The 18,688-nt window shown below is 39.4% G+C and overlaps 1 protein-coding gene across 1 annotated transcript in view; it reads left to right on the top strand.

The window, feature by feature from the left end:
* esrrgb (estrogen-related receptor gamma b) overlaps positions 1-18,688 on the top strand; it is a 50,037-nt gene that overhangs the window by 21,760 nt on the left and 9,589 nt on the right. Inside the window, exons 3-6 of the mRNA XM_008397869.3 lie at positions 121-237; positions 9,510-9,620; positions 9,737-9,898; positions 18,345-18,614. Of these exons, the coding sequence (XP_008396091.1) occupies positions 121-237; positions 9,510-9,620; positions 9,737-9,898; positions 18,345-18,614 (660 nt within the window). The remainder of the gene's footprint in view (positions 1-120; positions 238-9,509; positions 9,621-9,736; positions 9,899-18,344; positions 18,615-18,688) is intronic.

The raw sequence follows: 18,688 nt of genomic DNA on the forward strand, positions 1-18,688 counted from the left end.
TGGGGTCAGTTTGGGTTTGTTGTTTTCTTTCATATATTCTATATGTTGTTTTAAAGTACGTTGTTTAGTTTTTTTTTATTTCTAAGGTTTGTGTGAACTGATCTACCTTTTCTTCAACAGGAAACATCGAGTACAGCTGTCCGGCAACCAATGAGTGTGAGATTACCAAGAGGAGACGAAAGTCCTGCCAGGCCTGCCGTTTCATGAAATGTCTTAAAGTTGGCATGTTGAAGGAAGGTGAGTCTGATTACTCACTTTTTAACCATATTCTCTTCACTGGTGCGGTTTTGTTTGCCTAGTTTAATCACTGAATACTCTGTAGACAACAATTATCAGGAAGACAATTTCAACATCTGTTTTCTACTGGTGCAAACATTCCTTTCAGCAACATCATGATAATGTTATTTACATTTTTTGCTTCTGATTGAAATATAAGTTTTCTTTTGATGTTGTGCTTTGCAAAAGGCATCATAATTGCTCAATATTTCAAAACTTGTCTTATAATAATTGATTTATTTTACTAGAATTTTATGGGAAAAAATTCTAGTCTTCATCCACAAAAAAGGGGATAAATTGAGAAATTGAATTTTTATTTTTTTTACAAATAAAAACATGAAAAGTATGAATTGTAAGAGTTGTCAGTACCACTTACTCAAATGGTTCTAAAGAATTCTAATTCTTAATCCAATTTGTTTGAAATTTACTCTCAGCTGTTCAAAGAAGGCCTCAGAGGTTTGTTAGAGAACAATGGTGAAGACAGACAAAGGTAAATGTAGAGCAATCCTGGAAGAAAATCTCTGAGAGGCTGGGAAAGACTAGGGAACTTCCAATAGGACTGCAATTGGGTCGCTTTGATTGCTGCATATTGTCATGAGTTAAAATGGCCAAGTCAAAGGCCAGATCAAAAATTCATCAATAATTTGTGACATGCTCACATTTACTCTCCAGCTGATTGTCATGAGCTATTTTGCAGAAAATAATTAAAAAGAAAATTCTGTCAAGCTGCTTCTACAAAGTAATTCTGCAAGATGGTATACTTATTTCATTTCTCAATAAGTAATATGAAATAATACACGTTGGAGTACTTGCTTGATAAATTGCGACTGATACTGAAAAAAAAAAGTTTTGAATGCTTTTTCGAGGCACTTTGGAAATCAAGCAAAAACAAACATTTTTTTGTCCCCATTTAAAGTTTCATCAGAAGAACTGAACATGTATTATTTTGTTCTTCTTAAATAAATTTAGCTTAGGTGCACGGACCAAACGGAACAGATGGAAGACGACTCTTTTATGCACAGATTTTTTGGCCTTTAGAAGACAGTGTGGAGTTCCCCCACCACTTACTTACTTAGCTCTCCCCGCACCGATGAGCCTCTGTGTGCTTAACACAGACAGTTTGGAAATGCTGCTGAGTTGGATGTTCTTACCGAACCTGAGTGAAATGTGTAACAGTACTCTTGAAAAGCGCACAGAGCGTTCCCCCGGGGGACTTCTCCTCTCCCCTGGGCTCTGGGTGTCTCTCCCTCTCCCGCTCCGTCTGAGTCTGCCTTGCTTCCCCTCTCCTGCTTCTGCCGTATTGATCCGCTAAATGCTTTCCGAACATGCCGCCTCACTTCCTGCACGTGTTGTTTTTCCTCCGGTGAGAGACCTCTGGGAGTACTGGAGGAAAATCTAGCCGATAGATTTTCTTTTCTTTTCTTTTTTTTCTTTATTTCTGTGTTAACCTGGAAAAAAAACTCAGCTACATAAGTATTTATACATTTACGCTAAAAAAATATGTTTTATATGGCGGAATTTAAATATAAAAGGTTTAGCGTTGGCTTCCTTTTTCATTTCTGAATAAACTGCTATATGTTAAAATTCCAGCATGAAAATAGGATATTTTCATATGTGAAGTAAGAATACATAATATTGTTTGTGCTCTCTTTTTACAGAATAACATAAACTAATACATATTTTTAAATATAATACCAGTAAACAGATTTATACAACAGTGTTAAAAAATGCCTAACTTTTCAATTCAGTTTAATTATTATCACAATTAATTGAATGATACACAATACGTAATAATCAAAAAACTGCATTTTAAGAATTGGATTTAAAGCCTCACTAACAGCTATGTATTTCCTAAAATTATACGCTCACTCTCCCAGTTTTGCTACGTTGTGGGCACACAAGGCATGTCTCATGTTTGAGGCCAGTAGCTGCCATTATAATGCAAGACTGTACTCATGTCTGACTCTTGATTCATTTCCATGAAGGCGTCTTGCTGCTGCTGCATCTGTAGCATTCATTGTGCTGCAGCTTTAAACTGCATTTTTACCTGAGTTTTATATCTGAGGTTTTCATCATCAGGCCATATTTTTTATGGCCTGATGAACATACTATATTAAAGTCTGAGAAAAAAACCCCGAGCGCCACAGTGTGGCTCAGGGAGCAGCATTTTGCAAAAAGTGTTCATAACAAGTAACAGGTTTTCACAAACTTCATTTTAAAGGGAGTTTATTGAAGCGACTAACATAAAGTAGCAGTTAACCCTGATAGGTCAATATTTTGTGCAATTATACCTCCAACCTTGCACATTTGAACACATTTGCTCAGCTCATTATATCTGAGTTAGAGTGATTTTGTTTAACAGCAGATTTTTAGACGTTATATTCTTAACCATTTCATTGTAGCTTTGTATTTTCAGGATCATTGTTGTACTGGATGGTAAGCATCAACCCTCTCCTAGATTTGTAGAGTGAACGAGCATTAGAGTCCTGTCAACAGATTCTCCCACCTGGGTTGATGAACTTTGCTTCTCTTCCAGAGTTAGCATGGAGCTCCTGGCAGATTTTCAGATGAATTCTGGCCTTCATGATGTCTTCAGAGCAGCTGCTTTTATTATGAGATTATTTTAAACACAGGCATGCTCTATTCACTCGGCGACTCACGAAGGAGGCGATTGTACAGGACTTGTAGAGCTGGTATATGCCACACTTTTCAGATTTACATGTGTTTAATTAGATGACAAATAGACTTTAATTTTATTGTGGTTTTGACTCCTTGCAGACTTGAGAGAGCTTTTGGATGTTGGACTCAGATTTTCTTTAAGATCGAGAAGTTTGGTTTTCATAAGTTAATATGTGAGGAGTTGAAAAACACATTAAGGGTTTCAGTTGTTGGTCATGCCCTATGTCTTTTTGGTACTGCTAAGATAAATGTGTGTAAAAATATATCAATATGTATGAATGTAAGCAATATTCAAACAAACAGTGAACAAATAAGAATTATGCCGAAATTATGATTTCTTGCAAACTTCAACTAATTACCACTCGGTTGTCTCTTTAGTAGCTAGAGCGCTGTAGCGCCAAACATGAAGGTCCCTTTGGGGCGCAGTGTGGTCAGTTGTTTTAAAAGTGTCCGATATTTCTTGATAATGCGCCCCCTGCCAACCTTCATCACAAAGCACCAGCTGCTTGGGCGCTTCAGCATTTGCAGGTTGAAAAAAAAAAAAAAAAAGCCCTCTTCATTTTGACACCTGCCACAAACCAGTGGACTAAGTCTTAACACTGTTTGCTGGTTTCAGATGAGTTTGGTGTTCAGTGTTACTTCAGGATTACTGTAAAAACGTCTGTACAGGATTGGTAAATATTGGTCAGTCATAAATCAGTCCAGGGTAAAAGGACATAGAGTGTCTTGCAAAAGTAACTGAACTATTTTTCTATTTGGAAGTGAAAAGAAAATTATAGACCGTTTCAAATATTTCTTACAAATAAAAATCTGAAAAGTGTGGCATGCATTTTTATTTAACCAACTAAGTTAATATTTTGTAGAACCCCCTGGAATGTTTTAGTCCCTTGGGGATTGATGATAAATATTTGTTTGTTTGTTTGTTTGTTTGTTCGTTCGTTCACATGTCACAGTCATTCACAGCTAAAAACTAAAACTTTTGCTCATTTAGTCCAAGCTCAGCTAGGTTTGACAGAGAGCATCTGTGAAAATCTGTTGCTTCAGATTTCTCGTTGGATTTAGGTCAAGATTTTAAATTGAGCCATTCTGACACATGAATATGTTTTAGAATAACATTAAAGCTCTGGCTGCATGTCTAGAGTTCCAGTCCTGCTTCCTCCTCAGTTTCAACAGGTTTTCTTCCAGGATCGCCTTGTATTTAGCTCCAGTAATAAACTCTGAAAAGCTTCCCTGTCTCTGAAACAGAAAGCCTTCCCCTACGATCATACTGCCACACAATTGGATGAGGACTGTGTGATCAGAGGAATGTGCAATATTAGTTTTTCTACATATTATTTTTGGAATGTAGAACAAAAAGTAGCATTTTTGTCCCTTATTTCAAAAGTTTGCTTTATTTGTTTTGGTAAACTTTAAGTAGAATATTTTGTTTCTTCTCTTTCATCTGCATCTTCTATGAAGGCTGGATTTGTAGAGTTGTCCTGTTGTTCATGAGCTGTGGCTAGCAGCAGCTCCTCCAGAGTTACCAAATAAGCTGAATATGTTAAACATGCCACAGTTTTCACCATGCATTATTTTCCTTAAACTTCTAATTAGAGACTTTGTATTGGTCTGTGTCATAAAATCCCTGCTGGCTGAGTGGTAGCTGCAGGTGCCTTTTTAGGAGCTGCGGCTGATAAAAAGGTCACAAGTTCAATGGAAAAACCTTAACGTAATTACAGCTTGCAGAAGGTATGGTGTCAGTACCCAGCGCCAGGAGCGCGTGCTGCTAATAGAAGCGCTAATACTCTTTAGTGTTACTGTGTAGCGTAAAGGTAAAGTCATAGCTTACTATTGCTGTTTTGAATTTGTGTGATTTTACTTCCATTGTTATTTCTGCAGATTGTGGAAATAATTTTTTGTATTTTCTTTTTTTTTTTTTATGCTGTGGCAACATCTAGCTGTGTCTTTAGCCGTCATCTGATAATGTTGACACATTAACATGTTGAAACAGAAGAAAACAAGGCTGCAGCCCTGCTGAATTTCTGGTGTGAATGAAAATCTTTAACAGCGTGAATAAAGGACACTTAAGCCGCTGCTCTTTTGAAATTAGAGTCGGATGTTTCAGTCATAGTTGGGTGTTTTTGTAGAGATTTTCTGACACTGCTGTAATGCGGTGGATGAACACAAGCTGCCAGACTATTTTGGCAACCCACACCGCTGTCTTGCTCTCGCTCCGACCACAGATAGGGATCAGCCGTCTTTTCCTGACCGAACGTGGCTACCGGAGTAATGTTACAGCCTTATTTTCCTCCAGCCACATACACAAAAGATTAGTGAAGCCATATCCAATATCACAGACTGTCAGGTCCCTTCCCAATCAATGGGCTTAGATCGGAAACCAATCTATACACTAAGGTTACATCATCAAAATAAAGATATACCCAAAGTCTGTCTTTACAGGCTTAGTATTTCCTTTCATTATTCAAGGTTTAGGGACTGAACAACCCTTTGACCCTCTGCTAGCCTGATTTTCACACGTTCTGAGCCCCGTTTTTGCTTTTGGGCTGTCAGGGTCTCTGGTATAACCCAGCTGAGAGTCAGCGGCCACCCAGAGACTCTCCGCTGGCCTGTCCTCACTGTCTGGCAGGTGATAGATCAGACACGGATGCTAACACGTGTTCTTCTGAAGAGAGAGGGGGGGTGGGATTTAGTGTAACGCTGACCTCTTTACAACCCTCTCACACTCCAAACATGCATTCATTTACACACATGTCAAATGTATATCACCCCTGACAGGCGACACGGAACCAGACCCTGAGTTACACGCTTCCTGCCGGCACCCCGCCTTGCTTTCTGCTCCTCTGCTGCCCACACAACAGTCCGTGTCGTCACCTCAAACTCAGCACACCGAGGGTCCCGAATCAACCCAGCTTCTCACATGTTGTCGATTACAGGCGGATTTGTGGTTCTGGTGGAAGTATTGAACATGATGCCAGTGTTCACAGTTGTGGGAGAACAACTCCGGCCTGTAAGGGACTGGAGCAGGTGGGGGCGCCAACCATCCCCTTAAATTCCACTGCAGTTCTTCAGCCCACCCAGCAATCAAACACAATCCATCCAATGCTCGTACTGTAACTCTTCCCAGGCTAGCACACCCACCCTTCAGCAGTTGTGCTGAAAGGGCAAGGCCTGTGTGCTTAGCTGGGGGCGAGTGTGTGTTCAGGAGGAGGAGAGGGCGGGGGGTGTCGCGGTGCATCAGTCTGATTTTTTTCCCAGCTAAAATAGGGAGCCCCTAATCTCCCTTTGGCAGCGCTAGCCAGTCAGCCAGTTCTGACACATTCTCCAGAAAGAAGCGCTCCTGACAGGTGAGGAGCTGAAAATAGTCGCGTGAGACCCACACACTCATTCACACACATATGCACACATGTTGGTTTAGCAGCGTGGATGCGCACACTCTTCGCTAAATGGGCCACATGCACATGTGTGTGACGGGATCTGCTCTCCGCAGAGTCCTGTTTGCATAAAAACAAAATTAATGTCGGCACTGGTTTAAATATATTGGTTTTCAGTTTTAATGTAATGTTGGAGAATTTTTCTGAATAAATTTTAGAAGTAGGTGCGCAGATGACCGGTGCAGGCATTAGGCTTTACCTTGGGGAAAAATAGAGCAACTTTCTCTTGTCATTGTAATTTTTAGAAAAAATGTTATCTAATTTGGCCTCATGGTGGCATGGTTGGTAGCACTGTTGCCATGTAGCAAGAAGATCCTGAGGTTTGAAAGTCAGGGGTCTTTCACCACATACGTTTCTCTTTGAATGCCCCCACAGTCCAAAAATATGACTTTTAGTCTAATTGATTATTATAAATTTCCCTTAGGTGTGTGTGTGTGCATGATTGTTTTTCCTGCATGTGTGTGTTTCCCCCTGATGGATCCCTAACTGTCTGGGATGTACCCCACCTCTCACCCAATAACTGCCCCTGCCACACTGAAAGGACAAATTCAATAATTACAGCAATTTAAAGTTCTAATTTTGCAACTTTTCATAACCTAAAAACAAACAAAAATGTTAAATATGTTGGTAAAAACTAAAATCAAGAATTAAGTGAAGACAGAGAAGCTGTGGGATACATCCAAAACTCCACAAATATTTAAATTGTGACTTCCTTGCAGCTTCTGTGAGTCAATAAAGATTGTGAATGGGAAAGGGAAACTGGGGTCAGGTAACTGTAATGACTGCTGAGATATAAAAACACTTCATCTTTCTGCACACATGTAAAAATAATCACAATCAGGACATACTGTCCACCGTTGTTGCTGTTTCTCGGCCTAATCGTTCAGAGGCTACACACAATCACACATTTTATATTATTTAAAAAAATCTGGACATGTATTGTCCTGCAGCAATAAAGCTGGTATTGAAGTAGGTTGTGAAGTGTAGAATGGGGTGCTGACAATAATCCCCCTCAAGCCTTCTGCTTCCGGCTGTCTTGTAGTTAGATTCCCAGTACTGCTCCTTATCACATCGTAGGAGGGGATAACCAATACAGGGCGGTTCAGACACTGGCAGCCTTATCAGGGTGGTGATGTACACCTGATGCTGAGAGGTAGAGCCAGACGGGGGGGAGGGGAAGTGAGAGAATGAAAAAAATAAAGATCTTGCAGAAAGTTGATACGTTCAGCTAAAAACAGCAACCTGCTCTGTTTCATTCTCTCCCCACACACACTCTTCTGCATTGTCCATACCTTTTTATTTTTTTATTTTGCATTTCTTTCTCTGTGTCCTGCAGCCTCATGTCTCTGCAGTTTTCAGCAGAGCTGTAAACTGGAACATTGATGGCACTAAGCTCTTAATTCTTGTCAGCATCTATTAATTATGGGCCAGTTGGACGCTCCAGTTCAAACAGACCCTGTGGATCCTGGAATTCAAACCCTGGCTGCTTGGTCACTTGTCGTTTGTTGCAGCTCGCAGTGGGGAAACCAGTGTGCGTGTGTGTGTGCGTGCATGCATGCACGTGTGTATTTAAAGTGGTTGACGCAACTCAAACTAAGCAGCAGCCTGCCTCTGTGTCATACATTTATAGCTTATACCTGCTAAATATCACGCTGATCCTACACAGTCTGTAAAAGTTGAGGTTTATTTAGTTAAAAGGGACATGTACATCATTGGAGCCCCCAGAAAATTCTAATAGGGTGATCAGGCTACTAAAAATTGTACAGGAACACAGCTAGAAAAAAAAAGTGTATGTGTATAAAAACTATTCAGGTTTTACATTTATGTCGTGATTGAAGAAGATGTCTGTATGCCTTTATGACTGACTACGACCTGATGTGCATATAACCTGCCTAAATAAAATGGGTACCAGCCACTCTATGACCCCCAGAAGGAGAAGCTGGTATTGACAGTTCATGGATGGATGGAAGAGCTAAACATTTCTTACACATGCAAATATGTGGAGTTAATAAGGAATTTGATTTGAAATATCTATATTCTCCATCTATCCCCAAAAAGGGATGAAGAACTGTTTAAATAATGTTAAACATTGTGCGTCGTTAATCATCCCTAACGCAAATGTTAAAAACAGCAGAAAAGCTCCATCTACTGCAAACCATGCTCCTGGCTGCCTAACTGACTAATTAAAACCACATCCACATGTGTTCAAAGAACAAGAAGTCTATTTGCAAGCCTTATTGATTACTTTAAGGCGTACAAATGGAAAGCTGTGTTAGGAGAGGGGCTCTCGATTTAGCTTCAATCTGCCAGGCATAAAATGATCTCACTGTGTTTGCTGGGAAGAATGAGCTCCCTTCGGGCACACCGGGTAATTAGGTTAGTGGATAGTCGGTGTCAGGAAATTGAAAGACCATCCTAATCGGATTCTTTTGTTTCCAGGGGAATCAAAGGAATTTATGTGCGACGCTGGGAAATCTCACACGACTCAATTCTGCTTGACCATGTAAAATCTGTTTGCTCTCCCTCAGTGCTCAAACAAGTTTTAATGCGAGATTGTAAATTCAGCACGTAAGGTGCATTGAGCCTTTTGTCCTTTGTGACGGCTTTGGAGATAATCCTTGACGTGTCACATGTGTATGCTGAAACCTCCGAAGGACAAGTCTTCTTCAGACCTCAAAAGAACTGGATTTTCAAACAATCTGGTGCTGGTTATCTCTTTGTGCTATAAGGAAACTTGAATCACTCGACACGTTCTCCCATTTTGAAAACTTTAAACCAAAGGAACTTAACGGCAGAAATTTAAAAGTCATTTCTGGACTTGGAACAAAATGTTATCATTTGATGTTTTTAACACTTCTGGACATTTTTGTGTGATCCTATATTTCTGATGCTATTGTTACGCCTGATTTTCCCCCTCTATGGATTAATAAAGGCTATTTCTATTCTATTCTATTCTATTTATAGTTCATAGTTTGAAAATTTTGAATCGAGCTAAATTGGAGCAGGCATAAATCAGTAAAATGTAGCACTTTATCATACCAACAGGTGTAAGACTCAAAATTTGTACCTTGTTTTGCTTGGCTTCGGCTTACTGAAATGGGATTTTTACTTTCTGTCATGCAGGCGTTCGTCTGGACCGGGTGAGAGGCGGGAGACAGAAGTATAAACGGAGGTTGGATGCTGAGAATGGATCCTACCTCGGCCTCACCCTCCCTCCCCCAGCCAAAAAGCCCTGTAAGTATTAAGATTCTGAAGTATTTCTTCTTACTTTTCAACCACCAATCTAATTCTTGTTTCGATTTAGAATCCAGCCCGAATTAGTTCAAATCCCTGTTTTTTTCCTCTCTCAGTGACAAAGATTGTTTCGCATCTCTTGGTGGTGGAGCCGGAGAAGATCTACGCCATGCCGGACCCGACCATGCCCGACGGCGACATCAAGGCCTTGACCACCCTGTGCGACCTGGCTGACCGCGAGCTTGTGGTCATCATCGGCTGGGCCAAACATATCCCAGGTGAGCAGCGACGTTGTTTGGATCGTACTCTTCCCGATTTCAAATAGAGCGTACCACAAGACGTGGCATAGATTTGCTGCAAACCAATTGAAAAAAAAATCTATATTCAAATCTAGAGGATGAAAGAAGAGGAGTAGTGTAGGTTTCTGTTGCAACCTTTGGGTGTGAGATCACTAAGGTAGTTTACCCCCCCACCACCTACCCACTCACAGACACGCACAGACACAGGATAATTAACATCTGCTACTCATCTGCACCTCAGGGAGAAGCCAGTCCCATATTCTAAAATCTAATCAATAAAGAGCAGCTGAAACCTTTGATTTTGACTGGGTGGGGTGGGGAAGTCTGGGGGCCGGGATCCGCCCCATGTCAATGTATTCCATTTCAATCCCACACTTAAAGAAAGCAATCCTCTTACTTACTTAAGGACACCACACAGAGCCTGTGGAGGAATTGATTTATTTGGAGGAAAAACGGATGGGCCCTCTTTCCGCTTGCTGACTAATTCTTAAATAAGACATGTTATGCAAATTTGGGATTTTCTGTTTTTCCCCTTTTTTTTGTCATTTAAAACCGACAATTTGAACAAGAGTTTTTTTAAGAGCAGGTTAGAAATGAATAATTAAGCTTTGCTTTTAATTTGCTCATCATTTTATAAAAGCAAGTGATACTTTCATGTTTTTTGTTTAAATTGAAAAGATGTGTATCGATCTGCGATACTAAACAATTATTATAATATTACAGGCTTACATCGCAAAATGTGTACATTATTAAAACCCCAAGCAAATGACTCCTAATAAACAAAACTGTCTGATGTGATAACTTGAAACCACAAAAGATGAAACTGAAATCCCAATGAAAATGCATTTTGTACACATAACTGATCTTGTTGTAAAATACCAAGACACTTCCCCATTGTTTCTGTCTGAATGTTACAATGCTTTTCAGAACTATTCGAATTCAAAAACACTTTACTGATCCCAAAGGGAAATTAAATGTTGTTGTAACTCATTTAATTGAAGAGTTATTGCAGATGACGATGGCAGTAGGCAGGAAAGAATCAAGGCAACACTCCGGGTATATTTTTCACGAGGGAAGAACATTATAGCATGATAACAAAGCTAAAAAAATAAATAAATTTTACATAACACTGCCCCTTTAACATAAAAAAGGCAAAACTCTTTATTTGTGTAAAGGTGATAGAGACATGCCTCTTGGGGGTGATGTAATAAATAAAATGTTGAACAGCTGCTCTTTCTGTTCAGGGGTTTTCCCTAATCGCCGTTTTGTCATTAGATTTATGTTTGACACTTTAAGCAAGAACATAAATTTTTAGCTAAGTGGTGGTACAAGTTTTCACTGCTGCCACAGTAATTATGAGATGCCGGTGCCTGGGTGCAAAGTCTTCACCGCATTTCAAACAACATTTTACATCGTTGGCCGATGCTCACCTGACAGAAATGACTTGGACTAAAATGATTATAAACTTCTGATTGGAGCATTGTTTTAAAAGTTTTCATGGCAAATCCAAAAAATATATAAAATACCTGTTCTGTTAAAAAAAAGTTACTCTTTGTATTGGGTTTTTAAAATAAGAAAAGTATCAAGTAAGACCTAAAATTTGCCAAAACAGCAAAAATAAAATGCAACATCAATCTTTACTTGTCTAAATTTTAATTCAATTTACTTTTTGGAATCTTGAATCTAATTTCTGCAAGGAAGCAAAGTAAATTTAAAACATACAATTAGACCACAACAGAAGCCACTTTCCGTCAGATACTCCATTCTTCGCTTTGACTGATGCTGACAGAAGCAACCAGGTGATTGGGGTTTTCAAAATAAAAGCGCGTTCATGCTCCACTCGTTAATACTATAATTCACTATCACAACAACTTTTGTGGTTGTAATATTAATAAGTTGAGTGAAGGAAAGCGGTTGTACTTATTTTCACTTCCAGACTAAATATAAAAGCATGTCACACTTTTCAGGTGTTTATTCGTAAACCATAAATACATTTTGTTGGTTGTAGCATGACAAAATGTGAGAAAAGTTCAATTGGTATAAATAATTCTGCAGTTCAGTGTTTGTTATCCCAGGAACTTTGGGTTGTACCTAGTTGTCACTCATAGTTTTGCCACATAGCTGATTTCGTAACGCTCGCTGCTTTGGCATAAATACACACTCATGCTGCATTGAGGCACCTCTGTTTTGCATTTACAGATTGCCAGAAAAGAACAATGGCACCTTCAAAATATTGTTTCCCATGCAGATGTGGCACAAGCATAGGAAAGTAGGAAAGAAAAAGAAAGAAAATTATGAAGCAACCCTGAAAAAAACTTTGTTTCTCTTACGACCTCTCTTAACAGATCAACAACAACGTATCGCTGACATTGCTGGTATTAGTTTAAATTTCAGATTTATTGGTGGCACGTGGAGCAGCATCAGAGCCTATGGAGGATACTTGGATACCACTTGGGACCTTCGATACATATTCTCTCCCCCCTTCTCTCAGCCAGTTTGCTGTTTTCTGTGAATAATCACCACCACCACCAAATCTAAAAATACATTTCCAGGTTTATTCATGGGTTTGGTATAAAGCTTTTGAGAGATGCTCTGTGTTACGTTACCTGTGTAGAGTTATTGATCTTTTATGCTGCGACCATCTAAATCCAGAACTGACAGTGATATTAAAGGGGCACGTGGCCCTCTTGGGACACTTTACCCCGGGCCACCAGGTCAGAGTGTCACCAAGTAATAATTAAGACAAAAAGGGGTCCCTACAGTTTAACAGTCCACGCCTACCATTACACTCATAGCTCACTGAGCAAATGGCCCTAACGATGAGGTAATAAGAGTCATTAGTGCAGATTGCTCCATTAATGTGGAAGTCCTTCAACATTCAGATGCACAGAACTGAGAGAGAAACACGCAACTCTGATTTTATTTTATGCATATTTTGCAGCTAACAACTTAGTTTACAGATTATATTGAAATGATTTTATGTGTGAAGGTTTTGATTTTTTTAACACAACGGCTCACTGTTGTTGCTCGGTCGCCTCTAGACATGCCCCCAGATTAATGATAATAGAGTTGTTACGATCTGGAGAGGACTGCTAATTTGCCAGACATTGCTGTGTACATGTGCAAAACAATTCTAAATGTATGCTAAAGCCTGATGCTATAAGACCTCACTCAATGCAAACCATCACTTTCCTAGTCCTCTTGTTTTTTTTCTCTGGTTGGTCTTCCTCCAAACCCTTTCCCCCCTATGTTAGCCCACACACACACACGCACACGCACACACACACACACACACACACACGCATGCAGCCAGACTTCCTTGTTCTCCAGTTCCCCTGACTCTTCCCCCTCCTCCCACTCTTCTTCGCTCATATAGAGCCCTCTAGTCTCATTATTACCTCTGTCTTTTTATTAGGCCCATTAGGGCTCTTAGGAGGCCTGTAATGATGCTAAATGAATAGAGAGTGAACTGCTGTCTGTTTTAGACCCAGCTCTCAATGACAGCTTCAAGCTTCGCTGCCAACCACTCACTCTCTTCACCGTGCTGAATAGGGTTTCAATTTCTTATCTGATCTGTACTTGGACTGTGCTGCCACCTCATCAGAGCCCTTTTCTTTTCTACAAACACTTGCTTCTGGCACGTTGAGGATTCTTGTAGTACTTTAGAAAGTAGTACGCTATTTGTGGCACTTTGCAGCCGGCAGATTTCACAATGCTGTGGTTTTATGGAGATTTATGTTGGAGTGAATATGTTGAACACAACTTCAGGTTTGAGGCCAAATGCCTGCTGTCACCAATTGAGTTGACTGTTAATCAAAAGTATGCAATTTGCAAACCGATAAGCCGTAAAACTGTGAAAATAACCAGTATATAGTGTATTAACAAGTAGCAATTGTTTTTTTGCTTTTTTGAATAATTATAATCAGTGACCTATCAATCCGTCTTTTCAGTTTCAGATTTTTCCTGGTTCCAAAATTAAAGCCAACCACTTTGAAGTTAAACACCATGACTTAACCGTAAAATTGAATGCTAATACTTGAAAACTGAATTTAAGGAGGAGTAGATAAATTAGAGTCGAAGAGAGTCTGAAATTCTGACTTAAAAATAGTCTGGAAGTCCTGAAACTATTTTTTTGCTCGACTAAAACATTTCCCACAAAGAGAGGGATAAGAGCTGATTCAGCTCTGCTCTGATTACTCAGGGAGAGATCTGTGGGCTTTTTGAAGTTTCCTTTTCGTTTTGAACTGTAAATCTGCTGCTCGGCTTTGATGCCAAGTATTTTTCTGTAGGCTGCAGCTTTTGTTGCACATGGAAAACACGCTTCTTCAAATGTACAAGTTCGCTTAAACAAAATGTTTTCTCAGACGCTCAGACGTCATTGAGTCCTTGATCAAAGCTCTGAATGTGTCCTGCAGTATTGTTCCCTAAAGTGTAAAAAACAAAACTCATAGGTTTGAGAATCACACCTATTCAGTGAGAACATATCAAAATATCTTTTGGTTGACGTGAAAAAAATTTATTGTACTATTTCAAAATAAATGCCTGGCACGGTTGTACGAAATCTTGTAGGGGCCTTTTATGGTGCATGGTAAGCTCAAAATGATTTTGTGGATCCTGAGAAATGCTTGCTGACTGAACCAGGATACCTCTGTAGTTTTTCCTGGAGCGTTGCGCAGCAGAAAGTGTCTGCAGCGCAGCCTGTCTAGGTCTCCCAATCCCAGCCTGAAGCAGACCAAACCATCGATCTCTCTGTGGTTCTCTGTCATTTGAGAAAGATTTCATTTTGAGGTGCATTTATAGCCGCAGAATGCATCATTTTTTTTAGGAAGTATCTGGTAACTCCAGAGTAAACATGCCCATTTACATGTTTCTTTTCCCTAATAAATTCAGTCTAATCTTTTATTTATTTATTTTGCTGAGTGTACACTGAGCAACTTTTTATCAATGCAGAGTTTGTTTTTATTTTTGATAAAGAAACTGACAACAATTAACCCAAAAACATATAAAACCAAGCCTTTCCCCTCCCTCTGCTGCGTTGTCAAACATAAAAAAAAAACAATTTCCTTCTTGCCTCTGCCATCACACAGCGAGAGTGCAGACACATGCAGGGACATTGACATTTCCCTGTTTGCTCAATATTGTGTCATGTTTAGTCAAACGGCAGTAAATCAGTAGCTTGGAATATTGATATTTCATCAGGGGATTCACCCACCACAGCAACACTTAACTCTGCCCACACCTGAAGCTCCAGGGTGACCCAGACAGAGTCAGGAAGTCTTTCCGTGTCTTTGGTAAATTGACTGGATACAATGAACGGCGAGGAATGATGGAGAAGATGAAAAGATTGCTGAAAAGAGAGTCGGCTTTCTTCAGAAGGAATGGGTGATGGCAGAGATTGTTGACCATTTTTAAGTAGAGGTGCAGGAGAAGAAAATTCCAGTCCTGGGAACTCTGGATCAATTTAAAACACTCAAAAATTGATTTTACTCTGCTTAATTTTTTGTAATTTTATATTGTGAATAATTCTTTGATATGTTTTTTTTAATTATGAAAAAGCTAGGCAACTAAGCTATCCTTAAACTGGTAATGTAAGTTACAAAATTTGATGCTTTGATATAAACTGATGCAATCTCATACAGAACCTTATAGAATTGTTTTAAATTTCTTTACACTGTATTTTCCTTTTTTCAGTCACATAATTTAAACAGAATCTTTAAGCAGTATGAATAGAAAAATTGGCTTCTGAATCAAAAATCAATTTTGACTCAAAAATTGTTTCTGAATCGTATTGTGACCCTAGAAATCAGAATCAAATCGAATCTCTAGACACTAAAAGATTCACATGTGCATTTTTAAGTCATTACTTTCTCAGTCATATAAGTTGCTTGTTTTGTTTTTTTTTTTGTTTTTTTTTACATTTTGTATGTGCTGAGTTTTACCCTACCTTGCTTAAATAAACTAGAAATCGGTGGAATTAATTTTTCAAAGCAAACCATCAACTTAAAACTCTAAATTAATACGTACATATTTATACAAAAGAATCTTTACTTGTAAAAAAAAAAAAACATAATTTCTCTTTTGTTTTCACCTGGATCTTTGTTCCGCTCCATTTTACCCTGAGATTGCTGAATAAAATCCATTAACTGAGACTTGTAAGTCCCATCTACAATCCTACTAAGAGGCCCAAGCACCTAAACTGACAAAACATGAAAAGAGAATACTAATCACAGAAACCATGTAGAGGAAGAGGTTGCTATGATCAGTTAAGTGCAAATCTAACGTTTTGTGGCCTACATGCTAAGCACTTCACCTCACCCCAAAAGCACTACATGTCCAGTTAAAAGCACGGTGGCGGCAGCATCCATCTGGGGGGATGTTTTTCCTCAGCAGGGTCGAAGAAGCTGCTCAGATTTAAAGAAAAGATAGATGGCAGTCCAGGAATGTCAAAAGCTGGATAAGGCTTGAGGCTGAGACGAAGGGTCAGGACTAAAATCAGATGCCCATCCACAGATACAGTGGAATGTTTTAGATAAATAGTGTATAATGTGTTTGAGTGGCCTAGTCAAAGGCCTGGGTTGGAAACTTGATATCCAGAGATGTTCTGTGTCAAGTTAACAAAGAAGAATCCGTCTCCCTCAGATGACATGAAGCTGTAACTGCAGCAAAATGTAGTTGCACGAAGCTAGATCTTCGGGGATCGAGGTGAACCTTTTCACCTTTTCTTTTAGGAAAAAATGTGACATTAATGTACAATTTTCCTTCCTTTTCATGTTTTTCACAATTCCATACGTAGCACGAGAAATCTTAACAAAATACCTCAAAGTTTGTGGTTGTAACACGGCAAAATGTAAAGTAGTTAAGCAGTACTTTTGCAAGGCACTGTAGTTCTCCCCTCCCCCCACTAAAACATGTACCGGATGTCCTCCATCAGCTGTCTGTTTGTCAGATCTGAGGCTTGGATCGATGGCCCTTTCGCATTTGGTGGACTGATTACAATCTACTAATCAATGGCACCCCCAGCACTCTTTTCTCTCCACCTCATTCTGCCTCTTTCCATCGTCCCTCTATTTGCTTGATAAGAGCCGTTGGGAGGGCCTCTTTTTAGTCAGCCTGACGGACTCTGATCCATACCAGTTCAGATTTAGGTAAGCAGCGTTGTTGCTTCAATGGCCTGTAATCACTTCCCTATTTTCCTTCAAGTATGGTGAATGGCATTGTGACTCCGGGAGCCTTTTCAGCTGTCTGTCCGTCTGTCTGTCTGCCCTTGTGACGAGGTGAGCGTGAAAGCCGGAGGAGAGAGTTGACGGGTTGACCTCGACGTCGACCTGAATCGCCGCTTTGAGTTCAGAAGGTCGAACACTTGGTGAACAAAGGATTGTTTTATTGTGGTTTACTGCGAGGACTAACCCGGCCCTAATAACATTTTGATTGTTATAAACTCTGTATAAATTATGAAGTTAATGACTAAATTTGTTTCTAAGGCAGTTAATTCAAGTTCAACAAATTCACTTGAATGCATTTTGTGTGTCCACAATTTAGTGCATCTCGCTTATTGCGTTGTTATGGCAACTAGGATAACACCAACAGATGCAATGGGGAAAACTTTTCTATTCCATGTTGGCATATTTATATTTCCTCCATAATAATTATTAATATCCCTGAATATTTTCATTGTCACACTCTTTTTAACATTTCCTTTACTAGCAGTTTTATATGTTTTACATTTAAATTTTAACCATTATTTTTACCAATAATTCACTTGATATAAAATATATAAAATCTCTTTTTCGAGGGAGACTTTAACACCTCAGCAGAGCTACTGGCTGGAATTTTTTTAATAACCTTTTTTTTTATTATTATTATTACTTTGTTTTATGTTATTTAAACTTTCTGAGAAACATCATTCAAGATTTTGATTCAGTGTACACAATAATAATTACTTTAATAATTCTCACTTTTTACTGGAATTATTGAAACAAATGTACTTTTTGGTGATACTCTTAATTTATTAAGATCCCCCTGTATGTAGCGGTGGAGACACAAACCACAAAACTCCTTCTCTTTTGGACCAGTGATTTGGTCGTTATTGGAAACTATAACCTCCTCTCTTCTTTACGGTTCTTTGCAGGAGAGTTTGCTCTGACTTATCGGCTCTCCCGTCCTTATGCACTAAAGGTCTGGCTGATGATGGCTGAATAGCTCTGGCTCATGTTTCAAAGGCCTTTACATTTGACAGATTTATATTCCAGCCTTAAGCCAACACATATAGCAATCGGCCTGTTTCAAGTTGTTCTCCTCTGGGGATTGTACAGTGATTATAGTCCATAAAACGTACAGAGGTCTCAAGTTTGGCTGAAACCTGAAGTTAACAAGCCTGGAAAGAAAACCTAAGTGTTACAAATCTTTTTCTTTTTTTTTCCAATAGGTTTTTCTACACTGTCCCTGGCAGATCAGATGAGTCTCCTGCAGAGCGCCTGGATGGAGATCCTGGTGCTGAGCATTGTGTTTCGCTCGCTGCCCTGCGAGGACGAGATTGTATACGCAGAGGACTATGTGGTAGACGAGGAGCAGGCGAGGATCTCGGGCCTGCTGGATCTTCACGTCGCCATCCTGCCGCTGGTGCGACGCTACAAGAAGCTGCGCATGGAGAAGGAGGAGTTTGTCACGCTCAAAGCTATCGCGCTTGCCAACTCTGGTAAGGTTCAATCTTTCTAGCCCTAAAGGAACTTATTATTGCAAAATTAATTATGGAGAAAGGCGATTAGGTTT

Source organism: Poecilia reticulata, chromosome 21 (genome assembly GCF_904066995.2).
Source record: "Poecilia reticulata chromosome 21, P_reticulata-male-v2, whole genome shotgun sequence".
NCBI lineage: Eukaryota > Metazoa > Chordata > Actinopteri > Cyprinodontiformes > Poeciliidae > Poecilia > Poecilia reticulata.